Source organism: Bos taurus, chromosome 15, assembly GCF_002263795.3.
Source record: "Bos taurus isolate L1 Dominette 01449 registration number 42190680 breed Hereford chromosome 15, ARS-UCD2.0, whole genome shotgun sequence".
Taxonomy (NCBI): domain Eukaryota; kingdom Metazoa; phylum Chordata; class Mammalia; order Artiodactyla; family Bovidae; genus Bos; species Bos taurus.
The window spans coordinates 49,717,834-49,733,631 of record NC_037342.1 but is presented as its reverse complement, the minus strand read 5'-3'; the positions used below and the strand labels follow the sequence as shown (position 1 = coordinate 49,733,631).

General features: G+C 38.3%; 1 protein-coding gene across 1 annotated transcript; it reads left to right on the top strand.

Annotated features, from left to right (window-relative positions):
- Window positions 1–10,704: 10,704 nt before the first annotated feature.
- LOC101906893 (olfactory receptor 52A1) lies at window positions 10,705–11,734 on the top strand. Its single transcript, XM_059875049.1, is given in 2 exon segments — window positions 10,705–11,421; window positions 11,424–11,734. Coding segments are annotated over 2 exon segments (948 nt in total). The 5' UTR covers window positions 10,705–10,784.
- Window positions 11,735–15,798: the final 4,064 nt, after the last annotated feature.

The following is a 15,798-nucleotide window of genomic DNA, read 5'->3' as shown; positions in this document are numbered from 1 at the left end:
AACAGAATAAAGGAACTGAACACACACCTGATCATATCAACTGACGCAGAATTTTTTTTTTCCTACAATTCAACACTCTTTCGTGATAAAACACTCAACAAACTAGAAATAGGAAGCTGCAGATAGGGAAGTAATAAAGGCCATACCTGGGAAAACTCAGATAATATCATGTTCAAAGGTGAAAAAAACTGAAAGCTTGTCCTCTAAAATCCGGATAAAGACAGAGGAAAAGAAAAAGAAAAAAAAGAGGGATTCCCTGGTAGTCCAGCGGTTAAGACTCTGCATTTTAACTGCCTGGCAAGGACAAGGGTTCAATCCCTGGTAAGGGAAATAAGATCTCACAAGCCAAATGGCATGGCCAAAAAATACAACCTTTATATTCAACATGGTACTGGAAGTCCTTTCTACATAAGTTAGACTTGAAAAAGAAATAAAAAGGAATTAAAATCTGAAAGGAAGTGAAAATATCACTTTTGTCAGATGACCTGATCTTATTATGTTGAAAACACTGAAAATCTCACAAAGAGAGAAAAAAAAAAAAATCAGTAAAGATACAGGAGAAAAAATCAGATACATTTCTATACATTAACAATGTTCTCAAAAGGAAACTAAGAAGACAATTAGATTTACAGTGAAAAAAAATATCCAAAATAGTGCAGTAAAGTACATGGTGAAAATAGTTTGGAGATAAGAGCAAAAAGAATAAAGTGCTTAGGGGTAAACTTAAGCAAGGAAGTGAAAAATCTGTACACTAAACTCTGCAAATCTTTGCTGAGAGAAATTAAAGGAGATACCAATAAATCAGAAGATAACCCAGGTTCATTGATTGGAAGACTGGATATTGTAAAGGTCTTAAAGTATGATATACAAGTTACTAATAACCACACAAAGAAGTTCAAGATCTTTAATCATTAGGGAAATAGAAATAAATATCATAATCAGATATCTCTTCACACCTGCTAAACTGGCTATAAAAGGAAAGAAGGAGGAAGAAGAAAAGGAAGAAAAGGAAAAAAAAAATTAAAAAGAAAAGGGCAGAAAAAGAACAATGTAAGAACTAGAGAATTTGGAAGGCTGGTGGATTGCTAATGGGAAAATAAAACTGTTCAATTATTATAGAAACAGTATGGTAATACACTGAAAATTAAATATATAATTACCATATGATCCAACAATTCAACTTCTGGGTTTGTATCCAAAGGAATTGAAAATAAGGTACAGAACATATATATGTGCATGTATATTCATCGCAGAAGTCAAAATGTGGGGGCAACTCAGGGTCCAGTCCATAAATGAATGGATAAATAAAATGTGATATATACATATAATGGAGTATTATTTAACCTTAAAAAGGAAGGAATTCTGACACATATTAAAACATGTTAAGTGAAATAGGTCAACCACCAATGGGCAAATATTATATGATTCTACATATTATGAAGAACTTAGATTAGTCCAATTCACAGGGACAATAAATACAATGGTGGCAGCCAGGGGCTGAAGCATGAGGACCACAGATACAGAATTTTAGCTCAGGATGATGGGGGGTGGGGGGAGAACTCTGTAGACAGATGGTAATGATGATTGAATAATAATTGTTATAGACTTAGTGCCACGGAAGTGTACATTCAAAAATGGTTCGGTTCAGTTCAGTTCAGTCGCTCAGTCATGTCTGACTCTTTGTGACCCCATGAATTGCAGCACGCCAGGCCTCCCTGTCCATCACCAACTCCCAGAGTTCACTCAAACTCATGGCCATTGAGTCGGTGATGCCATTCAGCCATTTCATCCTCTGTCGTCCCCTTCTCCTCTTGCCCCCAATCCCTCCCAGCATGAGTCTTTTCCAATGAGTCAACTCTTTGTGTGAGGTGGCCAAAGTATTGGAGTTTCAGCTTTAGCATCATGCCTTCCAATGAACACCCAGGACTGACCTCCTTTAGAATGGACTGGTTGGATCTCCTTGCAGGCCAAGGGACTCTCAAGAGTCTTCTCCAACACCACAGTTCAAAAGCATCAATTCTTCGGCGCTCAGCTTTCTTTACAGTCCAACTCTCACATCCATACATGAAGACTGGAAAAACCATAGCCTTGACCAGACAGACCTTTGTTGGCAAAGTAATGTTTCTGCTTTTTAATATGCTATCTAGGTTGGTCATAACTTTCCTTCCAAGGAATAAGCGTCTTTTAATTTCATGGCTGCAATTACCATTTGAAGTGACTTTGGAGCCCCACAAAATAAAGTCTGACACTGTTTCCACTGTTTCCTCATCTATTTCCCATGAAGTGATGGGACCAGATACCATGGTCTTTGTTTTCAGAATGTTGGTTTTAAGCCGACTTTTTCACTCTCCTCTTTCACTTTCATTAAGAGGCTCTTCAGTTCCTCTTCACTTTCTGCCATAAGGGTAGTGTCATTTGCATATCTGAGGTTATTGATATATCTCCTGGAAATCTTGATTCAAGCTTGTGCTTCTTCCAGTCCAGCATTTCTCATGATGTACTCTGCATGTAAGTTAAATAAGGGTGACAATATACACCCTTGATGTACTCCTTTTCCTATTTGGAACGAATCTGTTACATGTCGAGTTCCAATTGTTGTGTCCTGGCCTGCAAATAGGTTTCTCAAGAGGGAGGTCAGGTGGTCTGGTATTCCTATATCTTCCAGAATTTTCCACAGTTTATTGTGATCCACACAGTCAAAGGCTTTTGTTGACACATAGTCAACAAAACAGAAGTAGATGTTTTTCTGGAACTTTCTTGCTTTTTTGATGATCCAGCAGATGTTGGCAATTTGATCTCTGGTTCCTCTGCCTTTTCTAAAACCAGCTTGAACATCTGGAAGTTTGCGGTTCATGTATTGCTGAAGCCTGGCTTCGAGAATTTTGAGTATTACTTTACTAGCATGTGAGATGAGTGCCTCCAGTACTCTTGCCTGGAAAATCCCATGGATGGAGAAGCCTGGTAGGCTACAGTCCATGGGGTCCCTAGGAGTTGGACACAACTAAGTGACTTCACTTTCACTTTTCACTTTCATGCACTGGAGAAGGAAATGGCAACCCACTCCAGTGTTCTTGCCTGGAGAATCCCAGGGAATGGGGGAGCCTGGTGGGCTGCCATCTATGGGGTCGCACAGAGTCGGACACGACTGAAGCGACTTAGCAGCAGCAGCAGCAGCAGAGGTGAGTGCAATTGTGCAGTAGTTTTAGCATCTTTGGCAATGCCTTTCTTTGGGATTGGAATGAAAACTGACCTTTTCCAGTCCTGTGGTCACTGCTGAGTTTTCCAAATTTGCTGGCATATTGAGTGCAGCACTTTCACAACATCATCTTTCAGGATTTGGAATAGCTCCACTGGAATGCCATCATCTCCACTAGCTTTGTTCGTAGTTCGTAGTGATGCTTTCTAAGGCCCACTTGACTTCACATTCCAGGATGTCTGGCTTAGGTGAGTGATCACACCATTGTGATTATCTAGGTCATGAAGATCTTTTTTGTACAGTTCTTCTGTGTATTCTTCCCATCTCTTCTTAATATCTTCTTTTTCTGTTAGGCATATATCATTTCTGTCCTTTATCAAGCCCATCTTTGCAGGAAATGTTCCTTTGGTATCTCTAACTTTCTTGAAGAGACTCTAGTCTTTCCCATTCTGTAGTTTTCCTCTATTTGTTTGTATTGATCACTGAGGAAGGCCTTCTTATCTCTCTTTGCTATTCTTTGGAACTCTGCATTCAGATGCTTATATTTTTCTTTTTCACCTTTCCTTTTAGCTTCTCTTCTTTTCACAGCTATTTGTAAGACTTCCTCAGACAGTCATTTTGCTTTTTTGCTTTTCTTTTTCTTGGGGATGTTCTTGATCCCTGTCTCCTGTACAATGTCACCAACCTCTGTCCATAGTTCATCAGGCACTCTATCATATCTTGTCCTTTAAATCTATTTCTCACTTCCATTGTATAATCATAAGGGATTTGATTTAGGTCACACCTGAATGGTCTAGTGGTTTCCCCTACTTTCTTCAATTTAAGTCTGAATTTGACAATAAGGAGTTCATGATCTGAGCCACAGTCAGTTCCTTGTCTTGTTTTTGTTGACTGTATAGAGCTTCTCCATCTTTGGCTGCAAGGAATATATAATCAACCTGATTTCAGTGCTGACCATCTGGTGATGTCCATGTGTAGAGTCTTCTCCTGTGTTGTAGGAAGAGAGTGTTTGCTATGACCTGTGTGTTCTCTTGGCAAAACTCTATTAGCCTTTGCCCTGCTTCATTTCGTACTCCAAGGCCAAATTTGTGTGTTACTCCAGGTGTTTCTTGACTTCCTACTTTTGCATTCCAGTCTCCTATAATGAAAAGGACATCTTTTTTGGGTGCAGTTCTAAAAGGTCTTGTAGGTCTTCATAGAACTGTTCAACTTCAGCTTCTTCAGCATTACTGGTTGGGGCATAAGCTTGGATTACCGTGATACTGGATGGTTTGCCTTGGAAATGAACAGAGATCATTCTGTCACTTTTGAGATTGCATCCAAGTACTGCATTTCAGACTCTTTTGTTGACCATGATAGCTACTCCATTTCTTCTCAAGGATTCCTGCCCACAGTAGTAGATATAATGGTCATATGAGTTAAATTCACCCATTTCAGTCCATTTTAGTTAGCTGATTCCTAGAATGCTGAAGTTCACTCTTGCCATCTCCTGTTTGACCACTTCCAATTTGCCTTGATTCATGGACCTAACATTCCAGGTTCCTATGCAATATTGCTCTTTACAGCATCGGGCCTTGCTTCTATCACCAGACACATCCACAGCTGGGTATTGTTTTTGCTTTGGCTGCATCCCTTCATTCTTTCTAGAGTTATTTCTCCACTGATCTCGAGTAGAATATTGGGCACTTATCGACCTGGGGAGTTCCTCTTTCCGTATCCTATCATTTTGCTTGCTTATAACCTAGAGAGCATATTAAAAAGCAGAAACATTACTTTGCCAACAAAGGTCCATCTAGTCAAAGCTATGGTTTTTCCAGTGGTCATGTATGGATGTGAGAGTTGGACTGTGAAGATGGCTGAGCATCAAAGAATCGATGCTTTTGAACTGTGGTGTTGGAGAAGACTCTTGAGAGTCCCTTGGACTGCAAGGAGATCCAACCAGTCCATCCTAAAGGAGATCAGTTCTGTGTATTCATTGGAAGGACTGATGCTAAAGCTGAAACTCCAGTACTTTCGCCACCTCACGCGAAGAGTTGATTCATTGGAAAAGACCCTGAAGCTGGGAGGGATTGGGGGCAGGAGGAGAAGGGGATGACAGAGGATGAGATGGCTGGATGGCATCACCGACTCGATGGACATGAGTTTGAGTGAACTCTGGGAGTTTTTGATGGACAGGGAGGCCTGGCATGCTCTGATTCATGGGGTCACAGAGTCAGACACAACTGAGCGACTGAACTGAACTGAACTGTTTACGGGGTTCTCAAGGCAAGAATACTAAAGTGGTTTGCCATTCTCTTCTCCAGTGAACCACATTCTGTTAGACCTCTCCACCATGACCCATCCATCTTCTGTGGCTCCACACAGCATGGCTTAGTTTCATTGAGTTAGACAAGGCTGTGGTCCGTGTGATCAGATTGGCTAGTTTTCTGTGATTATGGTTTCAGTGTATCTGCCTTCTGATGCCCTCTCCCAACACCTACCATCTTACTTGGGCTTCTCTTACCTTGGACATGGGGGTATCTCTTCACAGCTGCTCCAGCAAAGCGCAGCCACTGCTCCTTATCTTGGACGAGGGATATCTCCTCACGGCTGTCCCTCCTGACCTTGAACGTGGAGTAGCTCCTCTCAGCCCCCCTCACCCGTGCAGGTTCCCTTCTTGGACGTGGTGTTGCTCCTCTCGGCTGCCGCCTCTGACCTCGGGCATGTGGTAGCCCCTCTTGTGCCGCCACCCCTGACCTCGGGCGTGGGGTAGGTCATCTTGGCCACTGCTCCTGACCTCGGTAGTGGTGTAGCTCATCTCAGCCGCCACTCCTGACCTCGGATGTGGGGTAGCTTGTCTTGGCTGCTTCTGCACCGTCGCAGCCTGGCACTCTCAGTCGCCACCCCTGACCTTGGATGAGGGATAACTCCTCTCGACCATGCTTCTGCGTGGTCCATCTCAGCCACGCTTCATTGTGGTCATCTCAGCCACCACTCCTGACCTCGGATGTGGGGTAGTCAAAAATGGTTAACACAGTAAATTTTATGCTATGTCTATTTTACAATAATAAATGAAAAACTTGAAAACACAAATCTATGAAAAGAAAAGTTGAGCAAATTTATGTAGTTGGTATGGAGCACCCACAATAAAGAAATGCCATTTACAGAAACATGCTATTGGTGTGTGAAATAGCATGAAGTAGGAAATCCAAGAAGTGTGTTAATGTTCATAGAATGTTTTAAAAATTTTATGAAACAGAAAAATACTTTAAAACCTCTAAGAACCCTGGAAGTGCATACAGAAGCAGGAGTGTTTCTCTTGTGTCTGCTTCTCTTCTACTTCCTCCTTTCTCGAGCAGAATTCCAACCCTTTTCTAGAAGACTTTGAGATTACAGTCCTAAAACCGATGGCCAGTGGAGATGTGGGTTTATTTTCAGAGTTTTCCCTTAAGAGATTGTGGGCCAGTAGTTTCAAACTTATTTGCTGGGGGTAGGCATGGGAGTGACTCTTTTGTTCCCATTCCTACTGGAGATAGGTTATATATTGACCAAGGAATCTGCTGCTGCTGCTAACAGTCGTGTCTGACTCTGTGCGACCCCATAGATGGCAGCCCACCAGGTTCCCCCGACCCTGGGATTGTCCAGGCAAGAACACTGAAGTGGGCTGCCATTTCCTTCTCCAATGCATGAAAGTGAAAAGTGTAAGTGAAGTTGCTCAGTCATGTCCGACTCTTAGTGACCCCATGGACTGCAGCCCACCAGGCTCCTCCATTCATAGGATTTTCCAGGCAAGAGTGCTGGAATGGGGTGCCGTTGCCTTCTCCAACCAAGGAATCTAAGTGAGGCTTAACGAGAATTTTTGTTCACAGGTAAAGGAGAAGGCTTGAATGGATTTTTATAAGGGAATTCTATGCATACCTCATGACTCTGCTCTACAGACTACTGACCAAGAATGAGGTCTTGGATGACAAAGTATATTCTAGTTTATTCTTTACTCTGTACTCAGTGACTACAGAGTCACTGACTACAGTAATAAGTGACAGAGTCTTATTCAATAGGAAAGTACTGAAAATGTACTATAGCCCTTCCCTATAAACTCAGCTCTTAGCTATGTAGATTCCATAAAAACTTCTGATAACATAGAAAACAAAATTAGAGCAAAATATATGGAGAGTACATGTAAAAATAATCTTTCAAGAACATCATTCTTGGGGGGAAAATACAAAATAATCCAACACACAGCACAGATTACTAAAATAATAAAAAAATCTAACAAAAAAAGACTGACTCAGCTAACTATTCTAATCAAGCTCAAAGAAATGGAAATAATGTTATATTTCTTTGTTCCAGATATCTCATAAAGCATAAAAGTACCAAGGTAAATCTTTCATAGACATTATATGAATCTAATCATGCAACACGTCTGAATTACTTAAAGCCTTGTCTGTGGGGTCAGAACTAGGTTTACCTCCCTGACCAACTGTAGCAAACTCATAATTGGACCAGTGGCCATGTTATGCACTTTAATTTTCTCAAGACTTCAAGAGTTGTTAAAAAAATACAAGGTTCTTAACATGCATTCTTCTGAAGAAGTCACAGTGTTATATGAGTGTATTGATGTCCACATATACAAGAAGATCAAAGTTTTGAAGAGGATTTCTAAACTCAGCAGTCTAACAGAACTTCCTGGGCCCACAATGACAGAGCCAAAGTCTCATAATGTTGACAAATGAAGCTGTCCTTCTATGTAGTGGAAAAATAACCACATGAGAGATATGTGATCACGGTCTTCTTCTTTGATGTTTATTGAATGAGATAATTTAGGAAAAATGAAATCTATTCTGACAAATTCCATTTGAAAATCAACTCTAGGAATAAACAACTCACTCACTGGGACCAGAAACAGTGTGGCTAATTCTGAAGGTTCCCATTGGATTATGTCACACTGATCTAATTTATGAGTACATAAGCACACACAGAAAAAAAAAAGTAAAGGTATGTTTAGGTTTTAGAATATGCTATATGTCCATATACAACCTAAAAATGGTATAAGCATTTTTTAGTGTTCAGTACGTTTAAAATAACATAAATAAATGTATGTAAGATCATATTTGTGCCATAACTTTTTATATTTCTTTGGGCCAAAGATCTTACCTCATCCATCACATAAATTTCAAAGCTCAACTTTATAAAATTCTGGTATAATGTTGTTGAGGTTTCTTTTGTTCGTGTTTATCTTGCTAGCAGCTATAGTTAATGCCTAATTTATAATAAGAAAGTTCTTCAATATTTGTTGAATGAGGAAAGCTTATTGAATAGACTGAATAACTAGTTTTTCCATATAAAATAATACTCTTGAGAATTTATGAATGAGCATACTTTTACCAGTAAAATAGTCACTGAAAATATTTCTTTTTTTTTTAAATCATAGAAAAATATATCATTTCATAAAATTTGATACCTGGAAAAGATGTGTAATTCCCACATAAAGTTTCACATACAGAAAAGAGTTTTCTCTTTTTTCCATAGATTTTGGCTTGGCTCATCAATTAAATTAATAAATTTAATTCCTAGCACACACTGTATGGATCAGATATTTACTTCAAATTTTATATATGCATAATAGATACTGTAATTAAATTACTACAACTATGATCAGTTATTAATATTATTATTATCACTACTATAATGCAATTGCTTAAAAGTTTCTGTAAAGGTAAAGTGACGTCGCTTAGTTGTGTCTGACTCTTTGCGACCCCATGGACTGTAGCCTGCCAGGCTCCTCCGTTCATGGGATTTTCCAGGCAAGAGTACTGGAGTGGGTTGCCATTTCCTTCTCCAGGGGATCTTCGCAACCCAGGGATCGAAGCCAGATCTCCTGCACTTCAGGCAGACTCTTTACTGTCTGAGCCACCAGGGAAGCTCAAAGGTACCTGTAAAGGTACATTTACCTGTAATTTATTACCTGTAAAGGTAAATGTTTGCTTAATTTCTCTATATCTTTTCATATATAAATTTAAAGACAAAATTGCCAATACTTGGCAGTCAAGTGTCTCAATTTAAGATACTCAGAGAACTTAGGTTTGGAGACTAAAATAACCCACAAATATATTAAAAGTTCAGAATTTTTTAAAACCTAGAAAATAAAACTATATTTTGTGCTTCTTTAGCATCCTCCAGAACCACTGTCCCTCATATGTCCCTTGTTCCAACTGATCTGACATGATCAATCCCTGGTAGACTGGATAAATTCATTCAAGCACAACCTTGTAGAGCTTCAAATTATGCCATCCTTCAAACCACATTCCCAGGGTAATAACTATCAACACCATTAATCAGAAAGTATAATTTGAGGTGATCCTTCTACAAATTGCAAATGGGAACCAGTAGGTAAATCAAATCCCCTTTCCTCTCCTTCAAGTATCAGTCATGAGATACAAGTTCTAAACAATGGTCTCATAAGATAGAGAATGTTGCTACATTTAGCAGCAGCCAGCTCTATAAAGAATCATAATCAAGGATCTCCTACTATTTTTGTCCCTTATAGTCATTAATATATTGTTGTTGTTCAGTAACTCAGTCCTGTCCAACTCTTTGCAACCCCATGGGCTGCAGCACTCCAGGAAGTCTAATATGTAAAGTAGGATATGTGATTTTAGAGCTCAAGAAATTTAGGGATCCACTGACCCTGAACCTCAGGAACAAACCATTATTTTGCTAATCTAATTTCAGAGTGTGTCTAAACTAGCCAGATCCTGCATGTATATATAATGTATAATAAAAAAATAATATTATGTAATATAACAACAAAAAACAGCCTATTCCACACTTCTATTCTTCCTTATTCTGCTCAACAGATCAACCCTAAACATAAATGAGCCTTAATTTACTTAGAGAACCAACTTTACCTGTCTGTGTCTGAGAGAAGACCATTGTCTTCAAATTTGCCTACCAGGTCACATTTAGTGTCCCCAAAAACAGTAGTTTGCTTGATATTTATTGAATGAGATAATTTAAGGAAGGTGAAATCTATTCTGACAAATTCCATTTGAGAACCAACTCTAGGAATAAACACCTCACTCACTGGGACCAGAAGCAGGGTGGCTAATACTGAAGGTTCCCATAGGATTAAGTACTAACACTCACAGGACAACAGAAACAAGATTTATTCTGGGACTCCAAGCCACCCAGAAGAATAACCAACTGCTGTGAAAATAGGATGGCATTTGGAAGAAGATAAAGAAGGAACTCTGAATGCTGACTTTTCAGGCAAACAAGATGAGAACTCAAGGAAGATGCCAAAGACTGGTGATCTCCATTTCATAATTTTCATTTCCACAAGAGCTAAGAGCTATATCAAGAATACTGAACCTTGCATTTTCCAGTTCTGATAAAGCTGCTGTATGATTGCTTGCTTCTGTCATGTGTATGTATTATAGAACCTCAAAAAATTCTGTCCAAACTGCTATCCAAAGCACTGAACGAATGCTCGGTATGGTTGAATGATAAAGATTGAATGAAAGTGAAGCCTGAACAATTCTGACTTCCTATCCAAGTTTTCTTCTGCACTTATCATAATCAGTGGTGAGAAGACAGAATACCAACCTCTATGGCATCCATTAACATGTCATATTTGAACCCCAGAACTGTAATCTTGATTGGAATTCCTGGACTACAGCATATGCAGTTTTGGATTGGGTTTCCTTTTTTTGCTGTGTGCCTGGTGGCTCTTTTGGGAAACATCATTTTACTGATCATAATCCCTATGGAACGCAGCCTACACCAGCCCATGTACATCTTCCTGGCAGTGTTGGCAGCCACTGACATAGGACTCTGTGCAGCCATTGCTCCCAAGATGTTGGCTATCTTCTGGTTCAGGTCTTACTCCATGGCCTTTGACACTTGCTTAGCCCAGCTGTTCTTCATTCATGCCTTGCAGTGCATGGAGTCTGGTATTCTGTTGGCCATGGCATTGGACCGCTATATTGCCATCTGTGATCCTCTGAGGCACACATCCATTCTCACACCTTCAGTTCTGGGTCGCATGGTGGTGATAGTGGCAATTCGAGCTACAGTGTTGGTGGGTCTCTTACCCATTCTAATCAAAAGACTGCACCGTTTCCATTCCACTGTAATTGCCCACTCCTACTGTGAGCACATGGCTGTAGTTAAGCTGGCTGCAGAAGACATCCGTGTCAATAATACATGTGGTCTTTTCGTAGGTTTTACAATTCTGGGATTTGATATGATTTCATCCTCATTTCCTATACCCTTATTTTCCAGGCTGTTTTACGTCTACACCAAAAGGAGGCACGGCTCAAAGCATTCAACACATGCACAGCTCACATTTTTGTTTTCCTTGAGTTTTATATTCTTGCCTTCTTCTCCTTCTTCAGCCATCGTTTTGGACACGTTGTCCCTTCTACTCATATTCTTCTGTCTACCATCTACCTTCTTGTACCACCTGCACTGAACCCTATTGTCTATGGGGTAAAAAATAAGGTAATTTGTAAGCATGTGGCACAGGTTTTGCTTCTGAATCATGGATCCCAGCAGTGATCTATCAAATGCCTCTGGACATGTAGAGAATATTTTTATTTCCTACAAAGGGAAAGAGTTCAGACTCTTCTTGTTAACTGTTGGGGTTTTATATCATCATGCTCTAACTTCAAAGCATTTATTTCCAAGACAGCTAAGTTGACATAAAAAGTGTTCAGGTTAACACTGATATTATTTATCTCTAATATATTTCTCTTCTAATATAATCTTTTCTTTTCCTTTCCTTATTTTTAATTTGTAGTTAATTTAGTTCTTCATAAGAGATCATTCTTTGATTTTAGTTTTCGAACTTTTGGTACTGGAATACCATCCAACCATTTTATCCTCTGTCATCCCCTTCTTCTGCCTTAAATCTTTCCCAGCATCAGGGTCTTTTCCAATGAGTCAGCTCTTCAAACCAGGTGGCCAAAGTACTGGAGCTTCAACTTTGGCACCAGTCCTCCAGTGAATATTCAGAGCTGATTTCCTTTAGGATTGACTGGTTTGATCTCCCTGCTGTTCAAGGGACTCTCAAGAGTCTTCTCCAGCACCACAGCTGGAAAGCATCAATTCTTTAGTTCTCAGCCTTCTTTATGGTCCAACTCTCACATTTGTACATGAATACTAGAAAAACAATAGCTTAGACTGTTTGGAACATTGTCACAAAATGATATCTCAACTTTTTGATAGCTGTCTAGGTTTGTTATAGCTTTTCTTCCAAGGAGCAAGCATCTTTTAATTTTGTGACCATTCACAGTGATTTTGGAGTCCAAAAAAATAAAATCTTCCACCATTTCCACTTTTTCTCCAACAATTTGCCATGAAGTGATGGGATTAGATACCATGATTTTAGTTTTTGGCATGTTGAGTTTTAAGCCAGTTTTTTCACTCTCTTCTTTCACCTTCGAGAGGCTCTTTAGTTCTTCTTCTCTTTCTGCCATTTAAGTAGCATCATTTGCATATCTGAGGTTACTGATAGTTCTCCTGGCAATCTTGATTTTGTTTTGTGAGTCATCCAGCCTGGCATTTCTCATGATGTACAATATATAATATACAGTGACAATATACAGCCTTGACATACTCCTTTCCCAATTTTGAACCAGCCTGTTGTTCCATACAAGGTTCTAACTGTTGCCTCTTGTCCTGCATACAGGTTTCTCGGGAGACAGGTAAGGTGGTCTGGTATTCCCATCTCTTTAAGAATTTTTCACAGTTTGTTGTCATCCACACAAAGTCTTTAATGTAGTCAATGAAGCAGAAGTAGATTTCTCTCTCTCTCTCTCTTTTTTTCCTGAATTGCCCTGATTTTTGTATGAAATGATGGATGCTGGCAATTTGATATCTGGTTCCTCTGCCTTTTATAAGTCCAGTTTTTACATGCAGAAGTTCTTGATTCACTGCTGAAATCTAGCTTGAAGAATTTTGAGCATAATCTTGTTAGCATGTGAAGATATGAGCTGCATGATTTCCAAATATTTAAACCTTGAATAATATGCTTAAGTTCTTAATTTAGCTATATTGTATTCAGAGAATATGCTTTTCACAATATTAAACATTTGAAATGTGTTAAGACTTGAATTATGGCCCAGTTTAAGGTCTATTTTGTATATGCTGAGATGAATATGCATTATATAATTATTGAAAAGTGAGAAAAACAAGAACAAATTAAACATAAATAAGTTGAAAGATGGAAATGATTATGATAGAAAATGAATTAATAAAACATGAAGCAAATTACAGGAAAAAAGCCAGAGAGAGAGAATATAAATCACCAACACAAGGAAAGAACAAAGTCTTATTTTTACATGCTGTATACATTAAAATATTATAATGAAATATTGAAAATAAATTACTACCAATGAATTTGACTATGTAAACAAAATAAGCCCAATTCTTGAAAGATATAAATTACAAAAATTGTAAAGCAAAACATATAAAACCTGAGTATCTGTAAAGATATGAAATTTTATATCTGTAAAACAACTGAATATTCATAATTTTTCTTAATTATTTTTGAAAAAAATTGTATATATAGAATAGATGTTAAATACACAAACACATGCAATTTAAAAATCATACACATACACACACACACTGAAAATATTACCACAAGAAAAGTAACATATCCATCTTCTCATACAGTTACTTTGTGTGTGTGAGGGGAGAACACTGAAGAGTTACCTTATTAACAATTAAGTGCACAACACACTATTATTGACTATAGTTCACCATGTTGTGCATTAGGTTTTTCAAATGTATTCGTCTTACAACTGCAAGTTTATACCCTTTGATCAAAAGCTCTCTTTTCCCACTTTGGTACAGCCTCTGGTGACCATCATTCTTTTCTCTGTTACTATGAGTCTATGGGTTTGATTTGTTTTTAAACATTCAATATATAAATGAGATCATATTTGTCTTTCTGAATCTGGCTTATTTCACTTAGAGTAAAGTACTCCAGCTACATTTATGTTGTAACAAATGGCAGGATTTCCTTCTTTTTTTAAGGCATAATACATAGTTAGGTATCATATTTTTATATACACATTTATCTTTGAATAGACACTTAGGTTACTTCCATATCCTGGTTACTATGAATAATGACACAATAAACATGGGAGTATAGATAGCTTCATGAGATACAGATATTATTTCCTTGGGATATGTACCCAGAAGAAGGACTGCTGAATTATATGGTAGCTCTATTTTTAATTTTTTTAAAAATACCACCATACTTTTTTTCATAATGGCAATACCAACTTACATTCTCACCAACAGTGCACAAGGGTTCCCTTTTCTCCACATCCTCACGAACATTTGTAATCTTTAGACTTTTTGATAATAGCTCTTCTAACAGATGTGAGATAATGATAATTGTGGTTTTGATTTGCATTTCACTAGTGATTAGTGATGGTGAATGCCTTTTCATGTATCCTTATCTTAGGGGAAAATTTTTCAGTGTTTTATCATTGTGCATAAAGTTAGCCATAGAATTTTCCCTCTACTTCTAGTTTTCTGAGCACTTTTATCATGAGAGGGTGTTAGACTTTGTTAAATGTTTTTCTGCACAAGCTAGGATGGCCATGTGTTTTTGATTTTTGTGTAGTTTTTCTGTTTGTTTGCTTGCTTCTTTTGTTCCATTAATGTGGTGTTTCATACTGATTTTTGTTGTTGTTGAGCCACACTGCATTCCTGAAATATATCCCAGCTTGGTCATGGTGTATCTTTATTATGCTACTGGATTCAGTTAGCTAGTATTTTGCTGAGAAATTTTGCATCTATATTAATTAAGGATATTGGTCTGAAATTTTATTCTTGTTATATTTTTATTCAGTTTCGATAGTCTAAGTCCAGCCACACAGAGTGAGTATCCAGTCCTGAACATGTATTACCTACCACATTCCATGATATATACAGTGGTCCTTGTGAGCCTGCCCATATAACTCCAAGAAACATTTTCCTTCATATCCTTGTGGGGTGTTGGAACTGTCTGCTATTTGTCTTAACTCCTGTCCTTTACTCTAGGTGGACATAAGGCAGTGTTTGTCTTTAAATCTTTTTGACAAGCCCCTCTTCCTCCCACAAAGCTACTCTAGTCTAAGTGGCTGGGGAAAAAAGTGATGCTCTGTGCTGGTTTTTCAGTGAACCAACAGATAGGTCAAAATGCACACTTACAGTGTTTTTAGAAGTATTATATTATCTCCTGGCACTTGCAAGATACACCAGAAAATTTGGGCCCCCATTCCCACAGCTCTGCTGAACTGTGAAATGGAAGATGGTAAGTGAATGACCAAAAATGCCATAAAACTTTCTTCCAAAATTCAGCTGCTTTTCTCCCCTCCTCATTAAGCAGGTCCCTGGTGGTTGTCATATTTTGATTAGATCTTGAATTCTAAAAAATGTTTATTCTGTCAGTTTTTGAAAGTTCATAGTTGTTTGAGTAGAGTAGCTTGATTCTCTGAGTTTCTTACTCCATCATTTTCCATGATGTAATTCTTAGTCCTTGTCTTTAACTGATGTTTATAAAAGATTATTCAGTTACATAGCAAACCATTAATGAAGAAATACCAAATGCATATCCTTATATC